General features: G+C 35.6%; 2 protein-coding genes across 2 annotated transcripts; one reads left to right on the forward strand and one right to left on the reverse strand.

Moving 5' to 3' along the window:
* Positions 1-238: 238 nt before the first annotated feature.
* Positions 239-8,239, reverse strand: LOC121407570 (E3 ubiquitin-protein ligase RNF166-like). The gene is made up of 5 exons (XM_041598711.1): positions 8,000-8,239; positions 4,873-5,029; positions 4,148-4,260; positions 3,407-3,629; positions 239-1,880 (listed from the first exon to the last, which is right to left on the reverse strand). The coding sequence occupies exons 1-5, from the start codon at positions 8,095-8,097 to the stop codon at positions 1,815-1,817; spliced, it is 657 nt and encodes a 218-aa protein (XP_041454645.1). The 5' UTR covers positions 8,098-8,239; the 3' UTR covers positions 239-1,814.
* A 3,385-nt stretch (positions 8,240-11,624) lies between these two features.
* On the forward strand, positions 11,625-15,258 carry LOC121407571. The gene is made up of 3 exons (XM_041598712.1): positions 11,625-11,778; positions 12,797-13,906; positions 14,713-15,258. Exons 2-3 carry the CDS (start codon positions 12,951-12,953, stop codon positions 14,921-14,923), a joined length of 1,167 nt encoding a protein of 388 aa, XP_041454646.1. The 5' UTR covers positions 11,625-11,778; positions 12,797-12,950; the 3' UTR covers positions 14,924-15,258.
* Positions 15,259-16,908: the final 1,650 nt, after the last annotated feature.

Here is a 16,908-nt window from a genome sequence, read left to right on the forward strand (position 1 = left end):
GTGGAAGTCCATTATTTTAACGTTTTGTGCTTCAGGCAAGGAGGTCCTAATCATCAAATTCGTAAAAATTGAAAAATTGTATAATTCAAACAATAAAAAACAAAAGAAATAGTGAGTGAGTGACATCATCGACTCTCTCATTTGGATGTAACTGGCTCGTTCATATAACTATTTTGCTAAAAATGAGCAAAACTTTGAAATGGCATAACTTTCTTATTTTACAACCAATCTTGATGAAATCTTCAGCATTGTGTTTGTCTGATTTTTCTCTATTGATTCAAATCAACATTTTTCTGAGGTGGACTTGACATTTAAGAGCCCCTTTGTGCTGATATAGACTATCTTGGCAGAAAGCTTTATCAACCACCCCTGGATACAACTGACTTTGAGGTTTTAATTCCCTTAAAAGAGCCCCAATTAAATCACGATAGTCTACAAGTTACGAAGGTGAATTGGATTGTTGGGTCAGCACAAAACTTTTCCTTGCCTGACCTATCAATGCATAACAGATGCAATACGGTTTGCATTCTTACTTACGAAGTACAAGACTTTGAATAAACATACATTGTGGATGGAATGATCGTATTTACACACTTCACAAAAATGCCAACTTGTGTCCGGATTGCATACACATTACAAAATGGTTTAATCAATGCACTGGATATGTAAGCAATGTTTTAGAAATCACCTTTTGTAGACATGTTGACCTATACCGGTATTTTCAAAAGAGGTTTCAAATGTACCACAGTACAACACCATGGACAATGCAGATTTTGTGTGGATCATTACTCTTATTTCATCATGTACACTTAGAAAACTCCATTTATAAATGCCGGCTTTAGGCAAAGAATGTTAAATTCATGCGCGACTAGACTAGAAACTGGCATTATCCAGTCTTGTACCATGGTTCAATTTAAACATCTTTTGAGAATACAAGCCATCATCTCCCCAATACTGTGCGTTACTTGATCATATTACACACACTGCTCTCAATTAGAGCACATGCACCACCCCTGATACATGTACATACGTGTATACACAAGATTATCAAACCATTTTTTATAATAAATATCTTTGATCTCTCTAAAAAAAATTCACATCCACTGATGCGACGACACCAACAATGAGCTTCAACAGCACACCCTCGCTTTGTCTATAATGAAGTTTGTTGAACTCAAAACTCCATTGTATACAACCAGTAGTAAAATTATCAACATATCTTATTTCTCCTTTTGTTCTAATAAATATACATGTATTGTCTTATATCAAATGTCGACACAGCTTACGACCAGATAACCGTTGAGAACCAAACAATATTCATTTGCCCTCTTGCCTCTTGATAAGAAAAAATTCACCTGCTGACCACTGAATGGACTGGTGTAAGATGGCATCAATGAGCACATATCCAGCATTTATCTCTGTCAATTTGAAATGAGTTTTATCTCTCCATGTAAAGACTGTCATCTCAAGCCCATGCTTTTTCTACAAGCTGGCGCATCACACCCATGCTGCTCAAAACGATCACTCTCCTACAGTAGTCGAGAAATGCTTGATGAATCCTTCAAAGACATCACAAATGTCAAAGGTGTCCCATCCTGCGCAAGAACTCCATTATGCCTTTCAACATTAAAATCTGACATTCATCCAGTCTTCTTTCTCATTTGACCTGCAGATGAGTATGCTTCTCTGTCTTTCTCTTTGAACCCCAATCGGGTCTTTCTGTCTGTATGCCTATATCTCTCTTTCTCTGACTTTCTCCGTCTTTCAATATTTTATACCTCTCCTTGTCAATCCGTCTCTTACATGTACTGTAGCTACTTGTCTGCCAATGATGCTGCAAGCACTTGTTTTAGAACTTCATCTTCTTGTTTATTGTAATCCTACAGAAGTAAAGAACAGCAAATTTATACAATTCAGGTTGCAGGTACTACAAATATCTTGATCCAAATGCATAAAAACTTTACAATATGTATTTTCAGAAACTTGATTCTCTCTTTAAAAATGAAACATGTCTAATGTAGTGAGAATAACAGCTTCTGAAAATAAATGCTATAACTGCATATCTACACACACAAGTATAATAACAGTAACCCACTGCACAGCTCTCGAACACTCATACAAAAACAATCCAATCTCGCATAGAAATAATAAGTTTGAAAGTTATCATGAATTCTATGAATCCTGATCAAAATAACCAAACTTCTATTTTATTTGCTTTTATAAAAACGTAGAGCCTATATTTAGTTTTTGGCATATCCCTCCAAATTGAAGGTCATTATTCCAATTCTTTACTAGATTACATGAAAGTTTATACCCTGAAACAGCTGTGATATGAAACGAATATGTGTTCTAATAGATAGATTTTGTGATTTTACATAACAATTTTATTTTGATTGTGTGCCCAACTGAAATACATTATATGGGTGTTTTTTTTTTCTTTTTGACATAAAAGTGGAACGCCTCTGGCAGTCTCACCTGTACAATGTGATTCAATAAAGCAGCAGTACCAACTTTGAAAACAATGAAGATGAATAAACTATTCACAAGAAACACCATTCACATGATAACAAAGTACTAAGTTCATTGACCCTAAATGACCTTTGACCTTGATCATGTGATCTGAACTTGTGTAAAACGATTATGGATAGTCATGCACATATTGAAGCCCTGCATACATGGCATACATATTCGTTGTGGTGATTATTTACCTGATTGCTAAGAAAGCATGAATGCTAGTAAGCAATAAACCATGGCATAGATGTTCATAAAAAAATCCACTAATTACTTTTCTTCTATTGAATTAGAATCTTATATGTTTTCATTTAATAGCATTCCATGTTTTCAAACATCTGCTCTTGCTAGATGCTCATCTTGCTTACAAACATTTCTTACAAGGATCAGTAATATGACAAACAAATTTAGCGTTTAAAGGACTAGTCCACTCCAACAAAAAGTAGATTTGAATAAAAAGAGAAAAATCAAACATGCATAAATCGAATGTAAAATAAGAAAGTTATGACATTTTAAAGTTTTGCTTAAGTTTACAAAACAAATTTTCTCCTCATTGTCAAGTGAAACAATGATAATTCCTCCCTAAACATATGGAATAAGCATTGTTTAATAATATATTGTTTAGTCAAGTCGGTCCTTATTGTCACATTTGTAAAAAATGAAATATTGTATAATTCAAACAATAAAAAACAAAAGAAATAATGAGTGAGGGACATCATCAACTGTCTAATTTGCATGTCACTGCGAAAAAAAATGTCATAACTTTCTTATTTTACATCCGATTTTAATGAAATTTTTAAGCATAATGCTAGTTTTATTTTCTCTATTTATTCAAATCAACAGTTTTCGGGGGGGGGGGGGGTGGACTTCACCTTTAAACAAGAGAACCACTTACCACGTAAGTATCATACTCAAACTGATGCCTGAGGTTCATATGGTGTAGAAAGTTAGTGCTTTCATAGTTGGGGTCTCCCCACGGCATAGAGGCACATATGGGACATACCACCGGTGTGTCATTGTACTTATGTTCCTTGTTGCAGTGCCTTCTTAGAGCATCACAGTCTAGGTTCTTTGCTCCACAGATAGGACACTGGAAGGTGGATCGGTTCGGTAGGTTGCTGAAGAAAGGATTGAAAGTCATATCAATGCATGATATATAGTAACTATTGACAATAGACAGGTCTAAACATCCAGCTTGAAGCTAATGATTTATGAACCAAGGTGCTTAAAATGGAAGCTTGTATGAAGACTACAAAACATGATTAACTTCAGTATGGTATTTGTAAATACAGCATTTTATGATGCAGCATCAATCCCATAAATTATTCTGCTTCTAACAGATGGAATCATTGAGTTAAGGGTAAATTAACCTCATCACTTTGTCTCAAGGATTTTAATCAGGTGTGTAAACTGGTTTACTAGAAAAGGAACTATCTCACTTCCAAATAACATGCCAAAAGAGAACATATATTCAGCTTCCCTTATTGTTTTCATACGAAATGAGAGATAGAAACCTGTGTATAAATACCACTTTTTTAATCTCTTTTGAGTGGTCTTTATACACAGGTTTCAGTGGACATTTGCATCACATCATGTACAGTGTATGACTACCAGTATATGCTAGTAGGTAACTTACCTTGGTGGTTTCTGTGAAGTATTACCTACAGGTTTGAAACTTGAATTAGGTTTATTCCCATCATCCACATGTCTACATGACACGGTGTGCTGTCTCAACTTTGCCAAATTCATCTAAATGGATTATAAAAAAAAGAAAACCACAAAATCTTCTTAAGTCCAAGAGGAAAAGGACTTAAAGACATACATAGACGATGCCTTTGTAAGTGTAAATCTACCATTATTGAACAAACATCATTCTTCATCAATCAATATGGTCATGCACTGCATTCAAGGCATAATTTCAACTCTAAAACATTTTATTTAAGTACCAGTAATAGATACCTTGTTTAAGAAAAACAATATTTTTAGAGAACCTATATGAGTTTTTCTTGCTTTAATGCCATATGCTTTAAACATACTATGAATAACTTAATGTAAACAATGTGCTTGAAAGCTAAGAGCTGTTACAACTTTTATGAAACAGTAACTGAACAAGTCCCCTTGAGCCCTGAGAATTACAAAATAAACACATTGTACATGTAGACAATTATGTACTGAAACAAAATATTCTAACAACAAACTACACGTTGAAAAAACAGGCAAAACCAAAAAGGAAATATCACAGAGCTCAAAAAATAATTCAATATTTGAATACAGTCACTAAATTCTTGTTTCACCTTTAATTTTAAAAGAACCTCAATGGAATGCCAATGATGCCCAGCAATGCAATGCACTGTGGCCTACCTTCTTTTTGCAACCTATACAAGAATCTTTGATGGATGTCATCTGTTTCTCCAGATCTTTTGCCCTGCTTCTCTCCTTGGGTTTAAAGGTCACACGGCATAAAGGGCAGCTGGGTGAAACCACGGACAGGAAGGGAGCAAGGCACTCTTCACAGAATCTGAAGAGCAAAGCACAGTTACTTTTAGAAACAAGAAAATGAAAGTACAATTCTTTACAGCGCAGTATTCTGCCATCAAAATTGTTTGTTGTCTAGTTAGCAAGTTTTTGCAACATCATGCAGGATGAATTCAAAGACACAGTAAAATTACAATAGACAGACGGGAGGTCTATAGTTGAAAATTAATGAACCGGAACAGCAGTTCATCCCAAGTTTCAGAGATGACAAAAAAGGCCAAATCGTGGTTTCGGGAACTACTCGTTGATTTGTATACGCGCACTTGTGTACAAAGTGAACGGAGGTGGAAATAGGGAACCGTGCGTGTGACTGAATAAAGCGCTGCTGTATAAAGTGAACGGTGGTTCCCAATATCACGATAATGCCACAAAAAATTGCAAATATGTTATTTGTCCAGAGTCCAGGACGACGTTCCTGATTTGATTCACCAATTTTTGATAAACCCAGTTTGACACAGGCTCATTGTCACAATTCTCATGAACGGCATTTGACAATACATTTTCCATGTTATAAGGCGAAACGGAAATTCAATTATGTTAGGGTGCCTACATGTTAGGGAGAATCCCAGGAAATTAAGAGGTTTATTCCATCAATAGGGTAGCTGGGCAGGTGACATTAAGGGGAATCATATTTGTTTTGGTAAGAAGCCGAATATATGAGAAAATTTAATCCTTCAGAAAGGCTAAATTGGAGCGAAGATTAAACTTTGGAAACAATGGATTTGTTTTGGATTAAACGCTATATAATTATTATAACGTTTGTTTTAATTATCTATCTCAAAGATACCATAGCAAATTAGTCAACACGTCAATTTAAAGCAGTGCATTATCTCCAGCATCAGAGTTTTCACGTTCATGAATTTACGGAGGTGTTGCAGTTCATCACCTTTTATGTCCAAAATTCAGCAATGTTCATTTGTGTCCCGTCATAGAAGTAAGTTTGTAGATTAATCAGATAATAGGGGAGATAATGTGTTGATTATATAATTATGTCAAGAAAGTCAAAGAGAGTTATTGACGAAAAACAGAAGTAAAAATTCATTATAAATGTGCACGTGAAAAGAGGTTGAAGCTAGTAGACAATTTTTGGCTCGAAAGGCTCGGGCTAAATCTGATCACAATTGTCTTAAATGCACATAATTGAAATTTGTGTTATAAGGTAAAAGATACAAGATGTCTAAAGTCTGAATATATAATTAATGAAAGGCTTCAGTTGAAAGCTTTGTTTAGGTTTTTTTTTTGTGCAATTAGTGATGTTGGAAAATGTGAATATGAACATTTCCAGGAAGTTTAGTTCGGTTTGGATTCATAATCTTAGCAAGAGCATGAAAATATAAAACATCTTTTAGTGAGAATTAAGAGACAAAATATGTGGGTTTAATTTCATATTACAAAGTTTGGATTGCATTTTAAAGCATATCAATGCTTAAGACAAGTTGCCCTTTGTGAGGTGAAAGTGCATAAATTTATATAGATCTATACAAAAGGATACAAAAACATGGTCATGAGTCTGATACATGAACGTTTGGTGAACTCATGAAGTGTATTTTAAACAAGTAGAAATAAGTTTCTGACAAAACTAGTTTTGGTTCATGAATAATTGCATGTACATTTAATTTAGAGAAAAGCAGTTTTAAAAAGCTATTAGGGATTTGTTTTGGCATAGTTCTTCTTCTTCTTCTTCCAGGCTGGTACAGTCCGCCACTGGCGTATTATCGTACCTTGTGCTTGTCAAGTGTTGAGTGTACAGTGCAAGTAAAAAATTTCTACAATGGACTCTATGTGCAGCTAAAAAACCAGACTGAAGCTTAACGAAGCTTGACACACTGCACCTCCAGCTTGAAAGGCTCCAATGAGGTGCAGTTGACAGCTACAGGTGGTAATGAATTCCACAGCCTGATAGCGTCTGGATAAAAAGATGTTTGGAGAAATCGTGTCCTTGCATAGGGAACCAGGAGTTTTTGTGGGTTTCCCCGAGTGCGTGGGGCTGTTACTGGAATGAGTTGGGCCCAACTATGCTTTGATCGCGCCCTGCCAAAACTGGGCAATGATTTTTTTTCTGCCTTTTGTATAAGGAATGATTTTGATAAAAAATAATATTGTCTGCTACATTCAGACTTTCAGTTGATTTATATCAGTCTTAATCCATGCTTTTACTATAAACAATGAAAGTAAGTTTTGGTCAGAATATTTAGTATACTTTGATGGACAAATGTAAATGCATCAAGACCAGGTTACACAAGATATTCATTTTTAAGTGCATGTTTTAATTCAGGATGAGATGACTCAAAATATGCTGTTTTGTTTTATCATTTCAGATTGAATAAAATCTACAAATCTACTGTAGAAATATCTCAATTCCATGGTTCACATCTCGGCATGTTCCGTACTATCCAATATTGATGTTGGAGAGAAAATTGGAACAATGGAAGAATAATTGTCCCTAGGCCATATTGGTAATTAGATCTCTATTTTTATTATTATCATTCGCCATATTTTAATATTTAATCTGTTTATTATTTAATGTTACTAGGTATACTATCATTACATGGTATTAGTACCATTAATATCATAATTATATTCAGGTTTATCTTTATCATCATCAAGCATTATTATATTACATTTAATAATTTATCATGTTCATCTGCTGATCTGGATGTGATTGGCCTGGAACTGGTTTAAAATAAAACAAGGCAGTCCATTTGGTTATTCAACTTTGTCGAAGTCTGTGTAATGAAAAGGGAATGTCCTGAAAATATCAAATGTTTGAATAACTTCGAATAAGATCATGACATAAAACCCGTCCTGGGCCGGGCCATTCATTGAGCTCATGAGCTCGGAAGAGTCGGATTTTTAACCGGATTTTTGTGTGTCTGAGATGAGTGCATGATGTGAGTGAAGTGTGTGGAGACGTGTTTGTGGGTCCTTAAAAATTAACCAGCGCTATACTCACACATGATTGCAGGGTATCCTCGTCGGCTTTAAGAAAAAATCCAGGCAAATTGAGCACTTGCATGCTTCGACTGGATTCGAACTCGAAGAAGATGCCATGATGCAATGTTGTTTTCCAAAGATCCACCATGAAAAAATTGATCACTGCTTTCTTTGGCTTTGCTTTGTTTACTTTGATCCGAGGATGTCGCAGCTGATTGCAACTGAAGTTGTCGACTACTAGTATTTGGTATGAACAACAAGTTGTCACAATGTGTGATGGTGTCTCATACTAGTAACGCCTTAACTCTGTATGCAGCAGATGTAGAACAAATTTAGTATTTAAACAAAAAATACCAAAGGGAAGAAGACCTTTGAAAGACCATGAAACTTGCCCGATCTTTCAAAGGTCTTCCAATGAACTTCCAAATATCTCCAAGTTCTTGCATAATTCCTGATGAATGTTTTAGTGATCTTCGCGCGAAACGGTGCAGTCTTTCAGCGGACTTTGTAAAAAAAAAAGGTCTTTTAATGGTCTTTCAGCGGTGACGAACTTTCAAAGTTCTAATTAGTTTGCCCATGATATTTCGTTACTCTCTCAAGATTTTTTGCGGGAAGATCGTTGAAAGACCAGGAAAAGTCCAGAATTCTGAGTCAAAGAAATAATAGTCTGAAACTGACACTGAAGACCTTCATTCTTAAAAAAGTCTTACTTGTGAACAAATTTACTCCTGACTGTATGGTATATGGTGAAACTGGACGTGAGGGTAATATACCAAGTGTCTATGATTGGATTCTGGTTGAGATTACATTTTCACTCCATCAGAAAATTGATTTGAAAAAAAGAAAAAAATCCAACAAGCATAACACTGAAAATTTCATCAAAATCGGATGTAAAATAGGAAAGTTATGACATTTCCAAGTTCCACAAAATAGTTATGCACATCACGGTTGGTATGCAAATGAGAGAAGTGATGATATGCACTCACTCACCATTTCTTTTGTATTCTATTATATGAAATGTTCTAATGTTCTCCTCATTGTCCTGTAAAACAAAGTTTTATTTCACCCTGAACATATGGAATTACCATTGTTTAAAATTTTATGGTTCAGTCAAGTTGCTCCTTTATTGTCAAATCTGTCAAAATTGAAATATTGTATAATTCAAACAATAAAAAACATAAGAAATAGTGAGTAAGGGACGTCATCGATTCTCTCATTTGCATGTGACTAAATTGTGCATACAGCTATTTTGTAAAATAATATATAACTTCCTATTATGTATCCGATTTTGAAGAAATTTTTAGCATTTTGCTTTTTTGATTTTTTTTCTATTAATTCAAATCATCATTTTTCTGAGGTGGGCTAATTAAACTTGGCCCTTAATGGAAAATAATCCAAACACTCATTTACAAGTTTGAAATGTCTATTGTATTTACAAGGAAACATATAGGCCTACACTCTCCATCAAAATCACAATGGTTATCATGTCTGGTTAGCAGAGGGGGTAGGTTTGATGCTGAATGGATTTCACACAATGCCAAAGTTAGACTTATTGTATATGGAGGGCAGTCACATGATATTTTGAAGTTTGAAAAGTATTTATAAAGATCATGTGTATAAGAAAGACTGTGTTAGTATAAGTAAATAAGTAAATTCAGATGTCGAACAAAATGAAATACAAGCCTGAAAGATGAATTGCATTGTATTCTGTGCTCACATGCAGACATAAAATGAATTTCACTATTTTGTTTGTCCCCTTTTACACAAAGAGTGACTTCTTTATATAATTTATACCCAGTACCTGAACGACCAGTATAGACCAAATGCATTGCACATGGCCAAGCTATTATTCAGCTGATGCTTGCCACTTGAAAAGCAAAGATGATAATCACGTGTGTTTTATATATTCATGTATTGTAAATGATTTCGTACTCTCATACCCTAGTCTGCTATGCAGACTCTGAATGGCTCGTGAGGTGGGATCTGCTGCAGTGGGTCTACATTTGTAGACTACTCATACCCCGCGAGAGGGGCTCGATAGAGTCAATAAAATACAACCCACCATCTAAAGCCCTGTATAGACAAGGGGTCCGTCTTACAAAGAGTTGTGATTGATCCGATCAATCGTAACTATGGAAAGCCAGCAAAGTCAACAAATAAAATGCATTTTTGTTTTAAAAAATCTAGATATGAATGTATATCTATAAATTCATTGATTTCTTGGCAATTTGATGTGATCTCCTTTGTTTACAAAGGACATTTTGCAAATTTCCTGTAGAAAAAATTATGACACCGATGGATTTCCATATAAAGTTACGATTGATTGGAACAATCGTAACTATTTGTAAGATGGGGCCGAGAAGTATATCAATCAGTCCTTTGGAGTTCTTTTGGGGTTATTTGGGAGTCATTCCACATGATGCAAAGTTCAGTGATCTTGAAGACTGACTGCTGTACGGACCTTGCTAATCAAGGGTCACCCTTCGAGGTCTCCCTTCTGTGGAAGGGGGGGGGGGTAGACTATAAGTATGGGACTTCCATTGCGCCCTATATGGCTTTCTTACTACTTTTTGCACATGATGGCGGAGCCTGCAAGCAAAATATATTAATTCTTAAAGTTAAAACCAACAGAAAAGTGTGTAATGATTTTGTGGGTAAATGCATGGGGAGGGAGTGATGCACCTTTTTTCTTACTAAAAAAAAACAACAGAAAAATTCCATTTAAACATTTGTGTTTTCCTTGTATTTAAAACTCTTCTCCTAATTAAGGAATCCTGTATGTGCCACTGTTTTTGCAGAAGTATAGAATCTGATTCTGAAATGGAGTTCTGCAAGCCATGCACATGCCTTTACTGCTATAGCACAAAAACAATGATATTAAAGCGACTCATAACAAAGCGAGTCTATTCACTACTGGTGAGACCCAGCTGCATGTCCTAGCTTCCCTTCCTTTTCAGCTATACTATACAAGTTTTTACTTGGTTTAGCTACCAATAATTGAATAAAAGAGAAAATCGCATTCCTGGAAGCAAAAAAAAAAAAAAATTAATTCGGATGAATAATCAGAATATATCTTGAGACGTAACATGAAGTGCCATTTACTCCTGAAGAAGACGAAAGATCGTCGAAAATTTGAGGCTTTTAATAAACATAGTATTATGATTGGCCAAACTTCACTAGATTTGTTTATCATACTACGAGTATTGTGACATAGGCATATACAGTCTTATTTTCGTATCAACGGGTATAATTCAAGCGGGTCTTTGACTGAAAAGTCATCATCGGTCATTTCCCGTGGTTTTTTGTGTAAATGTAGGTCCTATGTATCTGTTCAAAACGGCCCTATATGTATAGACCTGCAGTGTTAACAGGATATGATTTGTACATGCACGACATAATAAGGGCCCTAAATTCCTTCCTTGGCTACCAATATATAGCCTATAGTAAAGATATTGTATAATTAATTATTCATCAGTAAATGCGATAATGCATACTTCTATCTTTGACCATTCAAATGTAACAAATAATAGATGATACCTCAAATCACGTGACCCGGAGCTAAAAGCTAGCGGATGGGATTGAGGGGGATATTTGAAACATAATTTTCCTTTATTGCATTTGGCTCTTTTCGCACACCTTACAGTACTGCTATTGCGATAATAGTCGCAAACTGCAGCACACGATCATAACAACATTTCCTGACTTGACAGTCCAACTGAACTGTGAGTGACTGTGTCATACTTTGCTTGATTGATGGTACTACTAGGTCTACATTTTAGCTTTGCAACTGAGAAAGAGGTGAGGTTTGAATAAAGGGGGAGGTGGGTTACCCTAATGAATTGAATGCGCAATGGCAAAGCTTCGAATTTAATTGCCGCTTTATTCGGAGGGGCGACCGGAGCCACTGCAGTCAGTGTAGCCGGGCGATGCCGAAGACAAAGTGGTCCTAACCCAGGAAGCGCCGGCCCGCCGCTGCGGCTGGCCGGAGCTCCCTGGGTTAAGACATGAGACAGTAGAAAATAAAGCAGTGACTGAATTTGAAGCTTTGCCTTTGCACATTCAATTGACATGAGGGTACGGCATGTACAGTGTGAATCGGGGACAACTTGGCCTCAGACCACGGGCATATCTCTTGAGAATTTTTTCTTGCCAAAAAACAGCAGACACATTTTTTTATCTCCCAGAGTCCCAGTCCTAGGCCCTAGCCAAGTTAGGCTATATCCATTCCATAAATTCCATTAATCAAATTGAATTTATGGGATGGGGATGCTGCTCGCATATGAACTTACAAATTCAAAACTTTAAAAATATTGAGCTTCTTCAAGTTCTTGTTTAATGTTGTTGTTGTTATTCGTTGTGGGTTGTTTCCACACCCAAATGATCTCAGTGTGTTTTTCACAAGGTTGATGAGCTGCTAGGTACTATAATTGTTTAATGGATTTTCATTTCCTTCTCTTATATTTTTCTTTATTTGTTTTCCTTAAAACCAATCAGGTTGAACCTCCCCTTTGAATAATTTGAGAGAGGGCATTCAAAATAATAAATTTCAAATTTTCACAGAGAACCAAGAGCTGAAATAAAAATTAATGGCCATTAAAATATTGAGTAAATGCAAATTGAATTCACATAAATTCCCCTTTATTATTTAGGTAGAGCTATTTTGACTCCTCATCATGCCAAATTGTGGAAAACTGAGTTATACGTGTGTATCTAGAATAGAATCTATTTGACATCCATACTACATGTGATATCGGCAAAACTCTTTAAAACAAACTCAAAAACCCACAATGATAAATTTTTGTTTGCCTTTATATAGGTAAAAGAATGAAGTCTATATTTTCATCAGGAAGCTCTACATATGTTTAGGACAAGGATCAAGATTTCTTTCTCCAATATTCGAATGCAAAGAAAAAAATTCACATGACAAATGAAAGTGTCTGAAATAAAAACCAGCTGCAACCAAACCAGTTATGTCGTATTGTGTGAGAAAAAAGCAAAAATTAAATTGCGAACAGCCTTACATCTGTCATAGAAAAGCAAGAAGTAAACAGGATTCAAGGCCACACCTGAAGGAACAGTGTGGTACATCTCATGATATGCCAGATCAAAATTTTGGAGCCTTGTTCTCCAGATTGCCTTTGGAATGCAAAGTAAGAATATTTTCCTTTTTAAGCGACACTGATAAATGTGAGGCTGCCAAAGTGTGTTCAGAATGGGCTGGGGTAATGAGAACACCACGTCTGTGGCAAGTGGCTGATTTCACCTTTGTTTTGGCTCAAGGAGATCTCCCAAAGGATAAGTGCGAAGCCATCAAATGTATCAAGGATAGGGCCACAAACTACATCTATCACTTTGTGTCAAGAGGAGCCCTGCTGCATCACTTGTTCTTCCAGCTGGATATCATCGAGGGCGAGGAAATATGGCTAAAGTTCCTGATCTATCTCCTCAAAATGACCAACTCGCATGAACTCAAAGTGGTCCATGCAGAGTGGACATCCTCTCCAGAATTCATGCCATTTCAGGCACCAGAGATTACCTGGAAATCAGACAGGGTCAAATCGTTCTTGTGCCTGCTGATGGCCCTCGGTGACATGTGCCCTTCCATTGAAGAAATCCATACCCCTTTTGATTGGTCTTTTTCTTCAGTCAAAGCACTCTCAACCTTCAAGCAGCTACACACATTGGAGCTGGATAAGTACTGGGTGTTTTCTGTCCTGAGAGAGGAGAACCTGAATTACTTGCTGGAGAGCTTGCCGTGTCTGAAGAGGTTCAAGCTGAGTGTGAGTGTGCCGTTAATCGGAATGATGTCATTTCCACAGTACATCATGAGGTCAGAATCACTGGAGGTGCTGGACATCTCTAACAGTACTTGTTTCTTTCTCAGGAGTGTACATCTACCAGCTTTAACATCGATATCCACCTCAAGGTACTTAGGTCATTGAAAAAGTCATTCAGATTTTAAATATAATGAGCAAGACATGCGTATTTTCTTTGGGGGAGGGGTAGATGTACTTTTCATGAGCAAATGCAAGAATGAATAAAAGAACAGAAAAGAATCCAACAGGACAGGTTTTTTATGACCATACGGAATCTGTAATTTTTGTAAGAATGTTTCATAATTCAAAGTAATTTTGAAGAATAACTAGTCTTCCTAAGAGAATTTTGTAATTTAGTTTTGATGGGCCATACCCTAAAATAAATGGGACAAAAGAGCATATTTCTTGTAGTATTTTATGTTAATCACAGTCAGGGACATTGTTTTTAATAAAATGCTTTGTTGAATAAATATTGCCTGCCCCCATAAGGTCAAAAAAGATATTGAACTGTTTTTTTAAAGAACATGTTGCCATTTTCAGTAGACTGTTTTTTTTTTTTTAATTGCAACAATGAAACACATTTTTAGGGCAAATTAAAAATTGGAGATGGAAGCATTCCAAATAGTTGTGTTGCTAATCAATGCACATATTTATTCAAAAGGTTTTCTCCTTCATAGATTAAAATCAGCATCACCATTCACCAGAATCACCATGATTACTCATCATCATGACCATTTTCATCGTCATGATTATCAACATCATCATGTAACCGTCATTGTCACCACCATCATCATACTGCAATGATGATATTAATTTTAGCAGCTAGTAGCTTCATCATCTATATAGTCAACATTATTATTTAACACTCTCCTCACTTAAACTTATTTTCTTTGTGCTTTCTATAATTTGCTGACAGGAATCGTTGGACTGGTCCATTGTTGTCTAGAGAAGCCTTGAGAGTGCATTGCCTCTACAACATTCTAAAGACTGGTGCACCAAGACTAACTGTTTTTAACCAATGCATTGTGGGATATGACTGGAGGTCAACGGTTACACAAGAGTTTGAGGATGCTTTGAAATCAAGTTGCTACTGCTCAAGCCATAAAAGAGGAAGCTTTCTATTTTAGACCAATACTCTGAACTATATTTTTTTATGCAATTTTTTTTTTCAGAGAATGTAGGGAAAATCTCAACAAAACAATTATTACAAGAAACCAAATTTTGAATAGATGTAAAATGGACACGCAAAGTACCAGGATTTATTTGTGGTTTCAGAAATTTGTATGATGTTAGTAGTAAATGCCATTAAGATTAATTTTATGGGAATAATCTCTGCACCAAAATCAACAAGTCTTTTGTCTACTTGTGGAAGTGATTTGAAATTCATAGGCATTTTTTTCTGTGTAATTTACCGGTAGCAATATATACTTACATGGGATTTTATCTTATTTGAAAATATACTGCATTCAAACATATGTAGAATTTGTGGGACCATTTCATGGAATGTGTCGGCACAGACTGAATTGTCAGCTCTGATAATTTCGCTGAAATTCTGGGTTTACATGTAGATTGGTTGAAAATCATTGATCTTGGACCATTTTGCAGCAACTGTTGGGGAATGATGCTGGAAACTTCATGAATTTGTATGGGATAATGAAGGCTTGCTGGGGGAGTTTGATCTTGTAAATACAATGGTGTTCTGGGAATTGTTTCATGAAACAAACAACTAATTTCATTGACAAATTTGCTATGATCCAATCAAATGCAAAAGCTAGATTTTGAAATAACAATTGTCAGTGAAAATCACTATTTGTTTTGTGATTTTCTCCCTAGTTGTATGAAATTCTCATCTCCGACAAACACATTCTGTGCAGATGCAGTTTCTCTCCATTACAACGAATGACCCACATTTATTTTGTTTCCCTGAAATTCTCACCAGTTATAATTACCACAGACTTGTTATATCCCACTGTGTGGTTTCTTGACCCCTCAGAATTGTAAATTCCATGGGTATGGTTCAGTGATGCACTCTTTTTCAGTGGGGAGGGGGCAATGACACAATATATCATCTTGCCCCTGATCAAGAAGTTCACTGCCAGTAGGCCATTGGTAATACCCTGTAAATTTAATCTGTTAAAAAAAATAATTATCGGGTGGCTGATGGGCTGTGCATCATTAGACTACATGTAGCAATTGAAATTGATAACACCAATATTTTAAACCTTTCTTATAATCAGGTGCAACATACCTGTACATTAAACTCCTTTTTTACTATTTTTTTTAATTCACATATATTTTTATATAATAACTTGTCATGACCTGTACTAAACATTTCAAAAGTGCAATTGACTGGAGATGTGTGTGTTTATCCTTGCTTTTTATTTATTGGTACTTGTGCAAGTTATGTTTTCAGAGCTTGAGACAGTGAGTAGAGTTTGATATGCTAGGGATAAAGAAATTGAATTGAAGCAGATGAAAGAGATATAGATTTTAGTGTGACAGAGAAAATGGGAGACATGAAAGATAAGTTCAAACTACGGAATGAAGACCAAGTAGCAAGCTCAATGGAAAAATCATAAGAGATTAGAAATATTATGTAATTCAAAAAAGTGTGCTAGAGAAAGAAGAGGGGGAGAGGAAAGAAAAAAACACAAAGATAGAAAGACAGGATAAGAAAGAAAGATTCCAGTGGGGAAGAGAAGGAAATGTAAAGAAACACAGTTGTGAAAGTTGAATAAGGAAGACATAAATTCAAAGATGAAAGATAAATTGGAGAAGATATGGGGGAAAAAGTGTGAAAAGAAAGAGAAACATGCTAGGAAAAAAGACAAAAGTTTGACCAAAGAAGATGACCAATGTGTGATGATGGAATGGTCAAATAATATTGTGTTCCATGTTGGAAGTATTGCTAAATATGGAGACTACCATCGACTTCCCAAGACTATGATAATATTTACATCCATGAAACTGTCTGAAATTTTGTCAAGACACAAAGCTATTTCGAAATTCCCGGAAAATTCAAGTATGAAAAGTTATTAACTATGAACTGTCATACAATTGGCAGCTAGGATAAGTTAACATAAATCTGTAGAATATGTGATTCAAACTGACA

Source organism: Lytechinus variegatus, chromosome 2 (assembly GCF_018143015.1).
Source record: "Lytechinus variegatus isolate NC3 chromosome 2, Lvar_3.0, whole genome shotgun sequence".
Taxonomy (NCBI): domain Eukaryota; kingdom Metazoa; phylum Echinodermata; class Echinoidea; order Temnopleuroida; family Toxopneustidae; genus Lytechinus; species Lytechinus variegatus.

Excerpts from the sequence above, each read along its gene's own strand:
- LOC121407571 (XM_041598712.1), top strand. The coding sequence starts at position 12,951 with ATGTCGTATTGTGTGAGAAAAAAGCAAAAATTAAATTGCGAACAGCCT. Across the intron at positions 13,907-14,712 it reads ACATCGATATCCACCTCAAG|GAATCGTTGGACTGGTCCAT; the intron begins GTACTTAGGTCA and ends ATTTGCTGACAG.
- LOC121407570 (XM_041598711.1), bottom strand. The coding sequence starts at position 8,097 with ATGGCATCTTCTTCGAGTTCGAATCCAGTCGAAGCATGCAAGTGCTCA. Across the intron at positions 5,030-7,999 it reads AGGATACCCTGCAATCATGT|ATTCTGTGAAGAGTGCCTTG; the intron begins GTGAGTATAGCG and ends TTTGCTCTTCAG. Across the intron at positions 4,261-4,872 it reads GTATAGGTTGCAAAAAGAAG|ATGAATTTGGCAAAGTTGAG; the intron begins GTAGGCCACAGT and ends TAATCCATTTAG.